Here is an 18856-nt window from a genome sequence, read left to right as displayed (position 1 = left end):
ACTGACTTTACAGTACCTGGTCGTCATAGCGATGCGGCACGTTACTTCCGTGTCGTCTGTTCAGAGAGCTGCTGATAAACTCGCTCGTTGTCTCGTCTGAATTTTTACATCGGCCACCTAAGACTGAATCTCCTGGACCGACCATGGTGGAGTTTTGGGCTGGTATCATGTGGATTAACCTACCGCTATATTTACTGTCCACTAACGCATCTGTTTTTTGTAAAACAGCGGGTCACAGAGAAAACTGTCTGACCAATCAGTGGTCTGCAGTGTTTACACGTCACGTTTTAGTATCTGGTCCCCAGTCCTGGAACCTTGGTGGAGGTGATACCAAAAAACTAGTATCAGGTACCAGATTCCAGGTCCTTTTGCGTAATGGAAACACAAAAAGGCCGAGTCGAGTCGAGTCGAGCTGATACCACACAGTGGAAACGCGGCAAAACTAAGGATCATTGTCCAAATGCATGAGCACAGACTTTGTGAGATGTAAACCAAATAAAATGTAAAGGAATTTGACTCAAAATATCAAGAACATTTCTAGGATTAAAGGACCGATGTCACAGCAGGACCTGGAAAAACTAGTCCATGCATTTATCTTTAGTGGAGTTGACGACTGGAACAGGATCTGCTCTGCACATCAGTCCAGTTCTCAGGTCTCTACACTGGACCACATCAGTCCAGTTCTCAGGTCTCTACACTGGACCACATCAGTCCAGTTCTCAGGTCTACACTGGTCCCTGTCTCTCTCAGAACAGATTTTCAAATTCTCTTGCTTCATATAAAGCACTGAATGGTTTAGGCCCAAAATCCATCAGAGACCTTCTAGTCCAGTCTGAACCCTCCAGACCACTCAGGTGGTCTGGTGCAGGTCTGCTCTGGGTTCCAAAAGTCAGAACTAAACCTGGAGAATCAGCGTTCAGTTCCTATGCTCCGTAGATCTGGAACAAACGACCAGAAAATCTCAGGTCTGAGATCTGAGTCTGAGTTCTGATCAGTCCAGGTTCCAGACTCACCTGTTCACTGGGTCCTGGTTCTGGTTCCAGACTCACCTGTTCACTGGGTTGTGGTTCTGGTTCCAGACTCACCTGTTCACTGGGTTCTGGTTCCAGACTCACCTGTTCACTGGGTTCTGGTTCTGGTTCCAGACTCACCTGTTCACTGGGTCCTGGTTCTGGTTCCAGACTCACCTGTTCACTGGGTTCTGGTTCTGGTTCCAGACTCACCTGTTCACTGGGTCCTGGTTCTGGTTCCAGACTCACCTGTTCACTGGGTTCTGGTTCTGGTTCCAGACTCACCTGTTCACTGGGTCCTGGTTCTGGTTCCAGACTCACCTGTTCACTGCTGCCGCTGACTAAAGGATTTGGACTTTTTAAATTCTATTTTCTCTTTGAAACTCTGCACTGCAGCTCTGACTTTAACATGTGTGTGTTTTTATCTGTGGGTTTTCTGTGCTGTTTTCTTGCTGTTTTTAATCACCTTTTACATGTTTCTTTTATAATGTTTTAAATGTGTTTCTTTTTCCCTGTTGTATTTCCTGTGTGAAGCACCTTGAACTACATCGCTGCTGAAATGTGCGATACACATAAACTCGCCTTGCCATATGCTACTTTTTTACATTTAATTTAATTTTCTGATGACCTCAGTTGGTATTGAAATGAAAAACAATAACAACTGCAAACATGTTGAATATCAGATGAAATAATTAGTGAACCCTTATTGTGCATCAGACAACAGAACTTCTGTTAATGATAAAAGTGGTTTTAGACGGTGACGAGTTCCGTCCTCACCTGATCTGACTCGGTGAGCATCCACAGCACAAAGCCTATGACAGCAGGATATAACATAGAAGTGGTGTAGAAGCCCAACCAGGCGAAATACATGGCGATCTTAACACCGAAGTAATCACAGATATCGTCTAGAAAAAACACAGATGCATACAAATGAGAACACATAAGAAAAGATGAGACAATGTGTATTAAAATGACAGACAAAAGTCAGGAAATCAAAGAAATTCTATTTTAAAAATGAGCCAAAACTACAGCCGATACATGTACAGCTCTGGAAAAAATAAAGAGACCACTAAAATTATCACTTTCTCTGATTGTATCATTTATAGGTATGTGTTTCAGTCAAATGAACAGTTTTGTTTTATTCTCTAAACTACCGACAACATTTCTCCCAAATTCCAAATACAAATATTGTTATTTTGAGCATGTATCTGCAGAACACCACACATGGTCAAAATAACAAAAATACACAGTGTTTTCAGACCTCAGATATTCCAAAGAAAACCAGTTCATATTCATTTTGAAACAACACAACACTAACGTTGTAACTTGGTAAAAGTTCAGACATCAGTATTTGGTGGAATAACCCTGACTTTCAGTGACAGCTTTCAGGTGTCTTGGTTCTCCTCCATCGCTGTTGGATGACTTTATGCAGCTCCTGCCACACAAATTCAAGAAGCTCACACATGTTCCATGGCTTTAGACCACAGGAGTCAAACATGCGGCCCGGGGGCCAAAACCAACCCGCCAAAGGGTCCATTCTGGCCCACAGGATGAAAGTGCCAAAATTAACCTCAAGGTTGTCCAAATCCTTTAGGTTCAGGTTCCACATACAGACGACTGTGATCTCCAGTAAAAATAACAACACAATAACCCAGAAATAATGACAACCACAAATTTTCTTTGTGAAAAATTATGTGGAAAAAATTTAAGTGAAAAAAATAGCATTACACTGTGAAAATATTTACATTTACAAAACTATTCTTTCACAATAAAATGCAAATAAATACTTAAAAACAAGAAAAGCACTTGAAGAGCGCAGACCTCCAGCAGGACAGATCTGTCTCCTGTGTGAGTTTGTTTGTTTGTTTGTTTGTTTGTTTGTTTGTTTGTCAGCAAGATAACTTAAAAAGTTATGGATGGATTTTCACGAAATTTTCAGGAAATGTTGATACTGGCACAAGACACTGGCAAGATATGCTACCCTTTTTTTTTTAAATTTTCTGATTATCTTAGTTGGTATTGAAATAAAAAATAACTAGAAAAGCACTCGGAGAGCGCAGACCTCCACCAAGGCAGATCTGTCCCCCCCAAAATTTAATCATTTCTTCCTTGTGCCAGTTTCAACATTTCCTGAAAATTTCATGAAAATCTGTCCATAACTTTTTGAGCTATCTTGCTAACAAACAAACAAACAAACAAACAAACAAACAAACAAACAAACAAACACACCCATACAAAGCAAAGTGATCACAATACCTCCTGGCGGAGGTAAAAACAAAGATGAACAACCCCAAATGTGCAATTTGAACAATATTCTGCCTGTTCCTAAATGTTTGGTGCATTTATCTGTGATCACTGTGATCTGGAGTTGTGTTAATAATAAGAGATGGAATATTGTAGAAATTGTTCAAATTTTAGTTCCAAACTCTAAAATTTTAACAATAGTCTGCCTGTTACCAAATGTTTATGGAACACTGTTTAATGTACATGTACAAATAATAAGTCCAGGCATAATATTGTTAAAATTGCACAAATTTTTCAAATGAAATTTCAGGTTTTTCAGGCTTTTCACATCTTTTTTGTAAAATGTAAATATTTTCCTAATTTAATTGGGTTTTTTTATACTAAAACAAAAAGAAAAACTTGGATTTGTCCTTATTTCTATGTTATTAAGTCATTCTTTTCCTGGTCTGGCCCGCTGCAGATCAAATTGGGCTGAATATGGAACTGAACCAAAATGAGTTTGACAGCCCTGCTTTAGATCATCCATCTTCACCAGAAGTTTTCAAAATGGGTTCAGGTCTGCGGATTGGACTGGCCATGACAGGGTCTTCATCTGGTGGTCCATCATCCACACCTTTATTGACCTAGCTGAGGCCAGGAGCACTGACCTGACAGAAGAACCAGTCCTCAGAGTGTGGGAGCATTGTCAGAGCAGAAGTCCAGTACTTTTTAATAGTTATTTTTTTTTATTCCAATTACTTTTGCGGTACTAATAGCACTGTTTTTGCCTATTGTAAGAAGATACTGATGGACACAGTTGTGGTTTTTATACTTCTCCTTCTTAAGTAAGACATGGATCAGGTGTTTATTCAGTAGAATAAGGTGAGTTTGTGTTGGAACTGAACAGACACAGGAATGGAACGGCTGTCGTACATGCACACATGCTGATTTCACAGGAAATTGTGATGGTCTCTTAATTTTTCCCAGAGCTGTGGATCAGTGTGTGTTTCCACATGCGTGTTTGACTGTTCTCACCTAAAGGCTGTTTTTCACAAACAGCCTGGACCCAAGACTTCATCAGCTGACTGAGGATTCTCTGCTCGTGGAGAGGAAATACCTGCTGAATCACACCTCGGGCACTCAGCTCCGGGACTGCAGAGAACAATTAACAGTAAAACACACGCTGCAGCACGAGGGGTTCAGGGGAAATACGGAAAGAACAACAACAGATACACAGGATCTAGAGCAAAATATAAAAACCATCATGTGACTTCAGATCAGAGCCATAACCAGCTGTGAGGTTAGAGGAGCCCAAACCTCAGCTGTGTTGATATTTTGCATTGTGTGTTTGAGCAGCAGAACAGACAACAAACTGAACAAACGCTCATTGGATTTGCCAAATAAAACTTATTTGAGGCTGTGAAATACCACAACTCGGTGACAGAGCTGGAATGAGCTGGACCTTACGCTCCAGTTGTCGAGGCAATGAAGGATCACAGCAACACAACCTCAGCACCACAACAACACGTGACGACACAGTTCCACCAAACAGGGTTATTCAAAAAGCATGAACCCATGTCATTATGCAATATTTTAATGAGGAAAAGCAACAGAGAACTCCAGCCAAGTCACAAGTATTCTACTCACAATCAACTAGGGATGTAACAATAACCGGTATGACGATAAACCACGGTAAAATTGCAGACGGTTAGTATTACCGTTTATATTCTAATTATCATGACAACCGTGTTTGATTATGGCACTTTTCTGGAGAAAACGCCTCTGTAAAGATCTGCTTTTATGTCAAATATTTGAGTATAGTTTTAATTTATTACAATTTTAATTTTCTATACCTAATATTTGGAAGCCAATATTCACTTTTAAAGTCTTTGAAAAGGTTCGTTAAGCATCTGTGTGTTATTTATGCAACAAAATATATACATTTTTCAAATCAGATTTTATATTTTTTTGTGTGTTTTTTGTCCTTTTATGTTTTTATAGTAGGTTAAAGTGAATAAATAACAGGCAGATGATATAGATGAAGTTGTGCTGAAAAAACAGATCCCAAACATGGGTATAGGAAACATTTGTTTATATAGTATATAAAGGCCAAATCAAAAGGACTGAAAAACAGGCCAAAATAGGCTCAGACCATTTGAATATTTGAATATATTTGAATGTTTCTGCCAACAGAAGGTACATTGTGCCAATTATTGTTTTTGTTTTTTTGGGGTTTTTTTTCAAAATACAACTTGGTTAAATTCTTTCAGTGTGTGTATTAGTACTTTTTGAACATTTTGAGCACAATTTCAACAATACTGCGATAATAATAACTGTGATAATTTTGGTCACAATAACCGTGATGTGAAATTTTCATATCATTACATCCCTACAATAAACTTTTACTTCCGGTCTTACAAGTGTTCAGTGTGTCCACCACCTGCAGCTCCGACGACATCAGTGCCATAAGAGAACTCCTCCCAGACGCGTATCAGCATATTACGATTGCACTGAGCTGATCGCTGTTGTTATTCGATGTTTAAGGCAGCCATTCAAAACTTAGAAAACTCCTCTTTCAAATGGTCACTGACTCATTCCATGATGATGCTTGAGAACTGAAGCAATGCGTCATGAAATGGGTTAATTCTTTTTGAATAAGCCTGTATAGCAGGGGTATCAAGCTCATTTTAGTTTAAGTTCCACATTCAGCCTGATTTGACCTGCAGTGAAATAATAACATAATAACCTATAAATAATGACAACTGCAAATTTCTGTCTTTGTTTTAGTGCAAAAAAACCCACATTAAATTATGAAAATACTTACTTTTATAAACTATCCAAACAAAAAAGATGTGAATAACCTAAAAAAAACATAAATTTCTTGAGAAAAATAAGTGCAATTTTAACAATATTCTGCCTCAACTTATCATTTCTACATGTGCATTATAGATCAGATCTACAAAGACACTAAACACTTAGTAACAGGCAGAGAAGAGTTATAATTGTGCTTAATTTTCTTTGTACATTTGAGGTTGTTCATATTTGTTCAGGTTGCTCATGTTTTATTGTTACAGGATAGGTTGTAAATGTAAATATTTTCATAATTTAATGTTATTTTTTGCACTAAAACCAAGACAAACATTTGAAGTTGTCATTATTTATAGGCATAATGTGAGATTTTTATGTGGAACCTGAACTAAAATAAATTCCACAGCCTTGACTGTGGAATTTTTGCACTTTGCTAATTCATCCCAGGGGCCAGATTGGAACCTTTGGCGGGCCGCATTTGGCCCCTAGGCCGCATGTTTGACACCCCTGCTGTATAGTCTGAGGATTAAGAATAAGACACTAAGCATACACTCACTCACTCTCTCACTAAATAGATGATGACATTGTTCTATTGCTGTTATATACAATATAGCCTATTATATACTTTGCTTTTAAAATTTTCAAAAATTATAAAAAAAAAAAAAAACTTTTTAAAATTGTTAAAAGTGTTTTAAAAAATAAAAAATACTTCAAACATGAAATCATTTTTTGTGGACCAAAATATATACAGATGATTGTTTTTAACATGGCAAAATAACAGAAGTGGCATAAAAACACTGATTTTAACCCGGGTTATTTTGACCCACTTATGGAAGAGTGGAGGCTCCAGATGCTTGTGCATGTAAGAGTTCAGTTCTGCCCTGTTTCAGATTAGGATTCAGACTCAGACGAGACTGAAGTCATCATCTTTGGCTCACAAAAACCCAAGACAAAGTGTCAGCACTCACCTGGAATCTCTTATATTAAAAGCTAAAAATCAGGTTAGAAATCTAGGGGTCCACAAATCATAGCATTTGATTTTTTTTTTTTTGTTTGTTTGTTTTTTTTTTACATTTTACCCAAATGTAAAAAATGCTGCTTGGGTCCTGACTAGAACCAGGAAGTACGACCGTATCAGTCCTGTGCTCAGGTCTCTGCACTGGCCTCCTGTCACTCAGAGAACAGACTTCAAAACAGCTCTGCTCCAAGGTTATTATCGTTAATGAAAACTAACAAAATGACGAAAACTAGAATTGAAAGAACATTTTCGTTAACTGAAATAAATAAAAACTATAATTAAAGGAAAAAAAAAAGATAACTAACTGAAACTGTATTGTGTGCTTACAAAACTAACTAGAACATATAGAAATTATGGATAAAATTCCCTTCGTTTTCATTTTTGTCAATGTCGGATTGATAAGAAATTGATTTACTTTACTCTAGCAATTTTAGCTGGTGGCACCACACGGCACTTCACCATCTGTCACTTCTCGTCACTTGTCGTTTAGTCGTCTTCTCGTCCCCACTTTACCTGACAATATAAAGATTAAAGTTGGAAGAAAGCAGCTGAGTCCTGTCTGGGATTTCTTTGAATACAACGGCGAGGAAGAGAAAAGATATGAAAAAACTAAAGCTAAGACTAAAATTAAACTAAAACTAAGCACTTAGAAAAAATCTAAACTAATAAAAACTAGAAAACCTGCTCTAAAAACAAATTAAAACAAACTGAATTAGAGAAAAAAAAGTCAAAACTAAATAAATCTAAACTAGAATGAAAAATCCAAAACTATTAGAACCTTGCTCTGCTCGTCTATAAGCCTCTCTGTGGTCTAGCACCAAAGTCCACCTCTGACATGTGGGTCCCATATGAACCATGTGGGACCCTGAGAACTACACTGTTAACAGATGCTGCTTACTGATTGGCTGGCCTTCCAGGAAGCTGATATTATGGAGCACCTCCCCCGGTTTGGCACGTAGATTGTCCATCCAGTATTTAATGATGCTCTGCCTCTCCTGCCGTGAAGGAGAAGGGACAAGGTGAGACGGACCTTCGGCAGCCTGAGGGGCCACGTTTCCCCGATAGAAGAGCAAAGACGCACTAACCTGTGAAGTGAAGAAGCACAGCTCGCTCTCGATGTTCTCGTAGATGTAGTCCTCCTCACAGGAGAAGCTTCGCGTTCCTCCTCCGAACTCAGGCTTCACAGATTTCCTCAGTCCCATCTCCTCAGCGCCTCGCAACAAACTACAACACAAAGACAAACAGACAAAAGGACACAAGTTGTTGAGGAAATTTATTTTAAAAAAGCAAAAAAAAAAAGATGTATGATGATTTTATAGCAGTTTTTTTGTCTGTGTATATTTTTGCCACAACGATAACCAGAGGGGGGTAAATTTGAGGAGGGTATAAGAGTTACATGCACAGATTTCACGCTTTAAGTTGTTACATTTAGTTGAAAGTCGTGCTGTTCTATGTGTAGGTTGATGCAGATTACACTGTAACAAGAAAAGCACCGTTTTTTTTCTATTTGAGAGAAGAAAAAAAAAAAAAATCACAGCCCTGCCTGTGAAATAAAATGTGTTCTGAATTACTCTGGGACTCTGCTGCTTTTAATCTTCTTTTTTCATGATTATTTTTGTCATTACTGGTGAAAAATGTTCAATATTTTGTAGCTGAATCCTGACATCAGAGGTTTTTTTAGATTATATTTACATATTGATTACATTTTTGCATAGTTTCAGCAACTTATTTTCACTTTCCAGACAACATTTCTTTTACATATTCACTAGTCGACATCATTCTGTCCAGTTTTAAAATATTCATTCATTCATTTTCTCAACCCACTTTATCCTCACTGGGGTCACGGGGGTCACTGGAGCCTATCCCAGCTACTTATGGGCGGAGTACCCCCTGGACATGTCACCAGTTCATCACAGGACTGTTTCAAAATAAACACTGTTAAAAAATGCAGAAATCCAAGCCTTGAAAATAAATCTTTTCCCCAATTGAATAATCAGATGAACTAAATATATAACTATAACTATAAAAGAAAACCCAACAAAACTGGCAGACACAAGTGGCACCAGGCACAATAAACCCCGCCCCTCACACATACTTTGCCCATTATAAGTAAATGGGAAGATTTATTTTTTTAAGTCATAAAAATTTTGAACTTTGACCTACTTTTCCCAAAATGTAATGACATCTATTCTGAGTCACTGGTAATCTATATAAACCCAATTTGGTATGAATTCAACCCATAGTTTTGTTGCTAGAGTGTTAACAAACAAACAAACAAACCGAACCAAAAACAATACCCCTTGCCTCCTCTTCGGGGGGGCGGGGTAATAATGACCTGGCAAAAGTAAAGTTTCCTGATAGGGAAATGATCACTGAACATACAGCCATAACGACAGAAAAATGAGAAATGACACAAAAAAAACTACAAGGTTATTAAAAACCGGACCAATGGCCCTGTAGCTTAGCGGCCAAATTCAAAGCTTTGGGAAATGTATCCAGATCCATTTATTCTCCCCCAGTTCTGTGTATTTATTCTATTACAGAAATAGCCCATGTTTTGCTCATATTCCAATGAGATCTGTCAAAAATTCAAATTCCAACCTGATATCATTGAGACTGATTTATTGGATCAATCCACTTCCTATCTCTTATAATGGGGAAATTTTTCAAAGTCGCACCAAATCCAGAATCAGATCCGAATCCAAATAATTTCACTAACTTTTGTTGACATCATCATAAAGAAGCTGTATACCAAGTTTGAAGTTAATCGGAATTGTACTTTCAGAGAAGAAGATGATTGAAAGTTTTGTAACAGACGACAGATGACGACAGACGCCGCATGACGACAATAGTTGGCCGGTAAGCTAAAAAGGGTCTGAAAGTAAAAATAAAACATAAAAGACATATAAGCAGCAGCATGTATCTGTTAAAATGTCCATAATACTTATGGTCCAACTAAAGCATAAATGAATTTAAAAGTAAAAAACGTGGGGTGTTTAGTAACACTGATCTGTTAAATTGTCTCTAAAATGTCCCGTCAGAGAGATTTCCAATACCGTGTTTTGACCCGTACACAACATCACAACATTTATTTCTATAATTTTTTTGGACACTTAACATTGCTAAACCTAAACCCTTTTTTTATTTTTTTATTTTTTTTAATTTCCTAAACAACCTTTTAACTCGACACTGGTGCGACTCTATTCGTCCTGTTTTAAAAGACAACAATTACAGTAAAAACCAAAATTAGCCAAGATGGACTGTCCTTTACACTGTTAAAGTCGTCCCAATTCTCCTCTAAATCCTTAACCTCATCACCCTCTCTCATCTCATCATCTCATTTCCCATCAGCCCCTCCTTCGTGTCTCCCCCCCACCCCTACACTCCTCCTTTACTCCTCCATCCCTGCCTCCTCTCCTTCTGTCTCTCCCCGGCGGCTTTGTGCTGAAATCGCAGTAATAATGCAGCGCCACGCCCTCTGTTCCCTCCAGGCTGTCACCTCTCCCTCTCCCATGTACATGTATATATAGTAGAGTCACACATACAAGAGCACAGCTTAGGTGGGCCTGTAATATCCATCCATCATGCAGCTCCAGGCACATGGAGAAGCAGTACAGTGAAGTATGTTCAGCAGCATGATGGATTACAGCACAAATGTGAGGTGTAAGCTTCTGTATCATCGCTGAATACTGCTTAGTGCGCAGCATGACCACAGCAAAGGTCCTTGTCTGAGAAAAAAAAAACAACGCCGTATCCGTTCAAACCAACTGTTTAGTAATCTAGAGCAATAACTGCAAGGCCTTTTCAGAGGTACGCTGCTCCTGCTGCTGCCAGGAATCTTAATGAGATCTCCCCTTTTCTTATTTAATCAAAAACTTCACCACCTTTTATACAAATACAAGTCGCCTCCGTTTGAGGACGCAGTCAAAAAGGCAAAGTGTGGACAAGCCTAACCTTGTAAGAGCACAGAATACTGCTGAGAGAGAGAGAGAGAGAGAGAGAGAGAGAGAGAGAGAGAGGGAGAGAGAGAGAGGAGGGAGAGAGAGAGGGAGGGAGAGGGAGAGAGAGAGAGAGGAGAGAGAGAGAGAGGGGAGAGAGAGAGAGAGAGGGAGAGAGAGAGAGAGGGAGAGAGAGAGAGAGAGGGAGAGAGAGAGAGAGAGAGAGAGAGAGAGAGGGAGAGAGAGAGAGAGAGGGAGAGAGAGAGGGAGGGAGAGGGAGAGAGAGAGAGAGAGAGAGGGAGAGAGAGAGAGAGAGAGAGAGAGGGAGAGAGAGAGAGAGAGGGAGAGCACCGCATGGGAGGTTTATGCTAATTTAGCAAATGCAGAGTCTATCAGTTGTACCGTAAAAACTCAGCAGAACACGATGGGAAACTGTAAATTGCCGAGTCAGAGCTGAGGAATGAGTAACAGGAGTGATGGCAGGTAAAACAGGAGGAAGTGGGGGTGGGGGGGCAATAGGAGGAAAATATATAATATAAAATATTGGCCAATATCACGCAACGCAGCCCTGTAGCCACTAGGGGTGTAAGAAAGTATTGGTTCTGCAATATATCGCGATATTTCATTTCACAATACTGTATCGATATTAAAAAGTACTGTATCGATATTTTTAGGTTTTTATTCAAATGCAGATATTGTAGAGGCACATTTTAGGTTTTTTGTTTTTCTTTTTTATTTCTATTTTATTTATTATTATTTAACACTCTTTTAGTAAATAATGTTCGTTCCTTTGTTGGGATTGCACAAAAATAATGTTCTGATGTTAGTTGTGAACTAATAGAATACGAACATTTGAACAGGATCTTTATCTGTAATGTCTGTAAAACAGAATTTAAGTTTGAACACAGGAGCATTTTGTGATATAGCATTACATCCTGTTCTGATTAAATAAAATGTGTTTAGTATTTGTGCAGATTTCTGGTGTAATTCAATTCTTCAAGGAAATAATCGTTTTTAAAAAAAAAGCCTTTTTAACATTATCATGATTAGGGATGAGAATCGAGAACTGGTTCTTTTTGAGAACCAGATTCCAGTAGCTCGATTCCTTGGAATCGTTTGCCTGCCTGCTTAACGATTCTGCTTATCGATTCCACCTTCGTTGTGCACACGCGATGACGGCACGTGTACGCTGCATTGTTTTGGTCAGAATGAAGACAACATGGAGTTGAGGCAGAAACGGTCTAAACAGACCACACCAGGTCTAAACAGACCACACCAGGTCCAAACAGACCACACCAGGTCCAAACAGACCACACCAGGTCTAAAAAGACCACACCAGGTCCAAACAGACCACACCAGGTCCAAACAGACCACACCAGGTCCAAACAGACCACACCAGGTCCAAACAGACCACACCAGGTCTAAACAGACCACACCAGGTCTAAACAGACCACACCAGGTCCAAACAGACCACACCAGGTCTAAACAGACCACACCAGGTCTAAACAGACCACACCAGGTCCAAACAGACCACACCAGGTCTAAACAGACCACACCAGGTCCAAACAGACCACACCAGGTCTAAACAGACCACACCAGGTCCAAACAGACCACACCAGGTCCAGTTGAACTCTGTCAAAGCTTCCATTTCTTCTAAAGGTGGAATCCCTCCAGTCTGTTCAAACATTTTTCCATAGCATGTGATTCATTTGATTCTCTACTCAGCGGTGCTTGTGAATCTAGCGGCAGAGTGAACACCAGGCCGTCATCTGGGCCCAGTTCTGGTTTCGGTGCGGGAAACAAACATCATACCCCCTCAAATACAAGTTTCTGAAGGTAGGGGAAAGGAAATGAGGTGCACAACAACAGGAGACGAGCTGAGTTGAACTGGTTCCATGTAGTTGAAAATGCGGTGATAGAGGAATTAGTAAAGAGTCTGGAGTTTCACTGTCACTGTACACCCCCCCAACCGGGCCCAGCATCATCTGTTCTTATTATTTGTTCATACTGTATATGTTCTATTTTCTGTGCAGATGGAAATATAAAGACAGTTAATGCCAACACACCTGTTTGTACTCTTTTATTCCCTCACCCAATGAGAATCAATAAGGAATTGGATCAATAGGCAAAATCAATAATGGAATCGGAATCGTTAAATTCTTTTCGATTCCCATCCCTAAACGTGATATATCGTGATATATCGTATCATGATGCTACTATTGTAATTTGTATCGCATCACCAGATTCTTGCTAATACACAGCCCTCGTAGCCTCGTGGCCCAGCTGTCCAGATGGAGGCGGCCATTTCAGGTAAAAGAATGAAAGCACACATGCTTTTCTAGCGGACTAACACACCTGCTGTCTTCACATAATCTCCTCACATCCTTGCTTTCTGGGTTATCTTTCCTATCAGATAAAATGTAGGCCAAGCTATCTAACTGCAGGTATGTGTGTGCACGGTGTCACACAGCACATCTTTCCTTGGGCATTTCATCTAAAAACCCACAGCAGACTTTTCCGAAAGCGCTCGTCATCCTCCCACTACATCGCCCTCCGTCTTCACGTCTCTGCCTCTATCCTTCTCTCTGCCACTTTCTTTCTTTTCCTTTTCTATCTTCCCTCCTGGCCATCTGTCTTTTCCGATCCCATTCACCGGTAAAACGTTTGCTTGAGCCTCTTTTTGAGCCCCTAAATGCGCAGTCAGCAGAGAAGACCCAACATTTGTCAAGAGGTGAAATGCAGTATGGTACAGCGAGTGCCGTCCTCATCCTGAGGATTGTATTTCTCTGTATTTATACACCAAAGTCAGCGATGAGATTAAAATGACCCTGTGCTGACCCCTAATTGTTGCAGGTTGTTTTTTTTTTTCGTCTTTGAGCCTCTGTGGATTGAGTCTGTGCAGTTTAATGTCCGTGACTATAATCCATATTGTTTAACCTGAGTCCAACCTTGTGGAAAACTTTAAATAACCTGCAGCAGAGCATCCAAAAGCAGAGGAGTGGTGCTGATGAAACATGCATCATGGCAGCACCAGTAATGATTCACTGTGGAAAACCTACTATACCTCCTTCATCTAAATATAATACCATGAAACATAAATGTAGAGGGTTATTTTTGTCTTTATCACCATAACTTCAGTAGTAGCATTTAAAAATAACTGAACCTCCAACTGCTTGAGGAAGTGATGCGTAGTCTATTATTCATTAAACAGTTTGTTCATTTTCCGACTCTGGGGAACAAAGTTACAGCTGGAGCTTCTTCTTACCTGTTTCCTGCCTAAACTGATCTGCTGTTTTAGTTCAAACTGCAGAAACAGAGCTACTACAGTCTACCTGTAAAAGGCAATGACTGCAGAACAGAAAACACTCCTGCAGATGATTAAATCTGAGGATCAGCAAAACTGGTTTACACTAGGGCCGAACGATTTGGTGGAAATAGTGATATGCAACTAGGACTGGGCTGGTGTGAAATGTGTGATACAAAGCCAAACACAATATACTGAATTTGACCACTTCCACTCAGCAGAAGAGAAGAAATGAGACTACTAAAGCCCATGACTGACAGCAGGGTATCAGCAATTTATGACTGACTGACTGACTGACTGACTGACTGACTGAATGAATGTTTTCATTATTGTGTCTTGCATAAAGAACATGCCCAGCCCTTCCATGGGCTTATAAAACACCAAAAATGCACACCAAAAATCAAACAGCAGACAATAGGCACAACAGATATGAACAAAACAAAATACTGACCTATACAAACACATCTGCCACTTTTTCCAGGCTTTACAAACAAATAATGCTAATTTATATACATTAGAACTAAACAATCATTTCATCTTGTTGTCATCAGTGCTCCAGAACATAAACATGTCATCAAACACAGAGGCTCTCAGTTCATCATATAGAAGACAATACAGAAGAAAATGTCATCCATTTTCCACTTCCCCCAAATCACACAGTCTGTTTTCTTCTGGGGTTTGGGTCAATCTCCCAGTTTCTACGGCCAAGGGAAGGATTCCTGTTCGCAACTGAGCAATTAGGGACCTTTGGTTCCTGGTCAAATTTGCGCTGACATAAAATTCTGTTGTCTATGTGTTCTTTAGTTGAATGTATGTCCGCAGCTTCGGTTTAGTCAGGATCCCATTCATCCATTCCCCGTCAAAAGCAGACATTAGGTTAGCTCTGATCTTATAAATACTACATGAAAGGTTGTTGTGGAATATATATTGAAGTTGTGCTTCTGCAAAGACAGATCTGACCTCTGCTGCCTAAGGGACCTTGTCTTACTCCAGCCAAATACTTTTTTGGTTATTTGATTATCTGGCATATTAATAATTCGATTCCATAATCGAACCATTTCACATTTTCTTTGAATTGCACCTGGAACCCAACCCATGTCACCCTGACTTTTTAAGACATTTTTCAAGGCGTCTTTAGTGAAATTTCATTCCTTCTATTCATATAAATAACAGAACAGGCCTCATAGATATTGTGTTGAACCAGTCTAAGCCATGTTCAGTCCAGCTAATGTTACATTTTCATTTGTCCATGACCAAGGATGCATTTATACATAGCCAGGTATTTTTGAAAATGGACATTTCCCCCTCTCTGTTTAAAAAAAAAAAAAAGATCTCATGCATACATGATCGTTTCCAGAAAACTCTGTGTCTATATGGCCCTGAATATTTATACCATCAAGAGCGTGCCAGGCCTGTAGAGGCCAGTGTAGTGGGATGATTGAGCACCATTAACCAATCAGAATCACAATGAAACGTTACTTCCGCTATGAACTTACAGTCAGAAAAAATTATCAGACCACCCTTGTTTTCTTCCATTTCTTGTTCATTTTAATGCCTGGTCCAACTAAAGGTCCATTTGTTTGGACAAATATAATGAGAACAACAAAAATAGCTCATAATAGTTTAATTTCACAGCTGATATCTATTCATTTAACATGTTTTCTTGATAAAAACCAAAATCACTTCAGTTCTTACACCAGTATCTATGTCATTGTACTGACGAAAACAGTGCTTTTATTCATTCCATGTTTTCTTTTCTGTCTGTTTTAGTCACATGATACACACAGGAGTTAGGACTGGATTGCAGAACCATTGTTTTTGATGACTTTTGATGGTCTAATAATTTTTTCTGCAGCTGTATGGAGATAGTTTTCCTGGTTCCTCGTCCGAGATGTGTCACCAATACAATGTAATGCAGATGGATGAGCCGGTGACTATTTACAATCACAAACTGCTTTTCTGACGCGACAGGTGGAGTCGAATCGTGTTAGTTCTGTAGTCGTTAACAGCTGCGTCTGTTTTTCAGTCATGTTTTGTCTTTAGTTCATGAAGACTGCTGTCCACGGACATAAATTATGACTTGAACAAATAAAGGATAAAGTGTTTCCCTCTGTTTATACGCAAACAGGAAAACAGAGATCTGCTGAAATCTCCACTTTGGCCGGAGTTTTTGGAAACCTTTGTTTTTGGAGCACATGCCCGTCGTTGTGTAAACAATATGCACAAACACAGAGAAAAGTCTCTGTTTTCAAAAATCCCCGCTAAGTGTAAACAGCCTGCTGCAGCTCATACCTGAACCCTCCACCTGTGAATGACTGTTGGAGGCTCCACTAATCCCCATCTCCATTAAAATGATCAACACTAATACACATTGGACTAATTCTGTACAAAGATTTACCAAGCAAATATAGCAATATCATTACTGTGTCTGTGGAATTTTTAGGACATTTGTCAGATTTAAGAATAAACAAGTGTTCAGAGAACGCAAACCTCCTCCTTCACCCTGAACAGTGTGCATGTGTGGATCGACTATTTCTGTTTAAATTCAACAGTTTCCAGGTTGTTCCATAGAGCAGAAACAGTTGAAGCTTGGTCCCAGTCATGTGTCTGTCCAATTAGATTCAATTCACATCAATATTAGTTGAGTTCTAATTTTAAATGTGTGGGAAATGGGATTTTCAGTGTTCAATGTAAATGTCCACAGAGTCCACATTCCACAGTGGATGTGGACAATTTTGTGCCAGATACAAGATATTGTTCTAAGCTACGGGTGGATCCAATTGGTGGCTAATCGAAGTCGTTTTGAATTTTTTTTTTTTTTTTAATTTTCGAAAATTGCTCAATGATGACAGATAGGAAAATTGTAGATGCTGTGACCTTGAACTTTGGCCTACTGGGACCAAAATTCAATGGGTTGGTCCCAGGGCCTAGGCCTATCTGTGGGGATGATTTGGGAAAGATGGGTGGAAGAGTTTTCCCATAAAGTTGCAAACAAACAAACACACAAAGCAAAGTGATCATAATGCCTCCTGGCAGGGGTAATTATCAATTTTAAGGATATTTAAAGCCCTGGGTTAGGAAAACTACATTTAAAGGAGTGATATTTTGCTTTTTTAAATGGAATTATACATTTTCAAACATTTCCCTGTGGTCTCCATAAACTGTAAATGCTCTGCTTGGGTCTGAAGTCTTCATTCATTAAACTCCACAGGTCCATATCTAACAATATTTCTGACTAATAACACCAGAAAGGTCATTTTGAGCGCTGGCCCTTTAAATGCAAATCACCACTTCATGCCCCACCCCCTCCAGGTTGTTGTCTGTGCTGCTCTGTCCCATTCAGCCACCTGTGTTCGTTAATACAACCAAACACTAAACATTTTGTTAACTGACTCAAAGTTTGGACATATTTTCAGTTTTTACTCCAACCACTGCTGCTGACAAACAATTATGTCGTACTGGGAGAAATGTTCGTCAGAAGTCTGGACCTTATATGTGCAAATGTTGTGATGTAACTAGTTATAGACGTAACAAATTAAGCAACAATTAAAATGGGTTGTAGAAATCCACTCAATTTTTGCCCAAATGAATATAAAGATGTTTTTGCAGCACCTGGAGGGTTCAAATTCAGAGTTTATGAACTATTAGGTTCCAAATACACAAATGAATGAAGCACAGACTAAGAAAAGTGGGTTTAGACAAATATGAGCCCTTTAAGACTTTTGAAGGATCTGTGGATGTCCTATGAGAGTGCAGTGACTCCAGTCCATTTGGTGGCGATAATGCACCTCTACGCTGGTCTGACAACTACTAACAAACATTATATGATGAAGAAGAAGCAGAGGTGCAGCAGCAGCAGCATCTGCAGTGCTGTCAGGATAGGGTTTTCTACGCAGGACTAAAGCAGCTCCACAATGCATCATCTATGTTTTTCAGCTTTTGAAAGTATCACCTTCAAATCAGCCAGGGTTGTTATACAGGTACATCTACAGTATATGCCCTGTTCACACTAACAGATATTTTTCCAAACAGATACTGTATATTTGCAGCATTGAGCCTAAAGTTACGTTTTTAGGTTAAGAAATATAAGAGCACTTAAGTATAATTAGGGATTTCAGCTCATGTGTAATAATTTAATGATACAAAAATGTAATTAATGCATTGGTTTTGTACTATTTTTGAGCCTTTTTATTATAATATATCACAGTCAAACTTACTGAAAGGAAAAATACCATTAGGTATAAAGTGAAAGTGTTTACTGGTTAACTGAAAAGAAGCTTCTGTCTGGAACCGTTTCCCTCTGTGTCAAAAATGTCGACTAGTTCCATCATTGCTGTCATTCAACTGTCATTTCTGTTTTGTGGCTGTTTTGCAACTTTCCTCCATCGTTTCTCCACCTCACTTCTGTTTTCTGGTTCTAGTTTTAGTTCCAACCACATCCTCAGCTCTATCATCACCATCATCAGCACCAGTGTCACCAGTACTTCCAGTTCTATGGGAGCTCCCTCTAGAACTAACTCCTACATCATATGATCACTTTAACGCTTTCATGCAT

At 39.2% G+C, this 18856-nt stretch overlaps 1 protein-coding gene across 2 annotated transcripts in view; it reads right to left on the bottom strand.

Moving 5' to 3' along the window:
• Window positions 1-18856, bottom strand: part of ano8b (anoctamin 8b) — a 131417-nt gene that overhangs the window by 41299 nt on the left and 71262 nt on the right. For both annotated transcript variants that reach the window (XM_030132953.1, XM_030132955.1), the window contains exons 4-7: window positions 8145-8283; window positions 7958-8054; window positions 4269-4385; window positions 1788-1915 (exon numbers count right to left, since the gene is read on the bottom strand). In XM_030132953.1, the coding sequence (XP_029988813.1) occupies window positions 1788-1915; window positions 4269-4385; window positions 7958-8054; window positions 8145-8283 (481 nt within the window). The remainder of the gene's footprint in view (window positions 1-1787; window positions 1916-4268; window positions 4386-7957; window positions 8055-8144; window positions 8284-18856) is intronic.

The sequence above is a fragment of the Sphaeramia orbicularis genome, chromosome 4, assembly GCF_902148855.1.
Source record: "Sphaeramia orbicularis chromosome 4, fSphaOr1.1, whole genome shotgun sequence".
Lineage (NCBI taxonomy): Eukaryota > Metazoa > Chordata > Actinopteri > Kurtiformes > Apogonidae > Sphaeramia > Sphaeramia orbicularis.
This window is presented reverse-complemented; position numbering and strand designations above follow the sequence as displayed.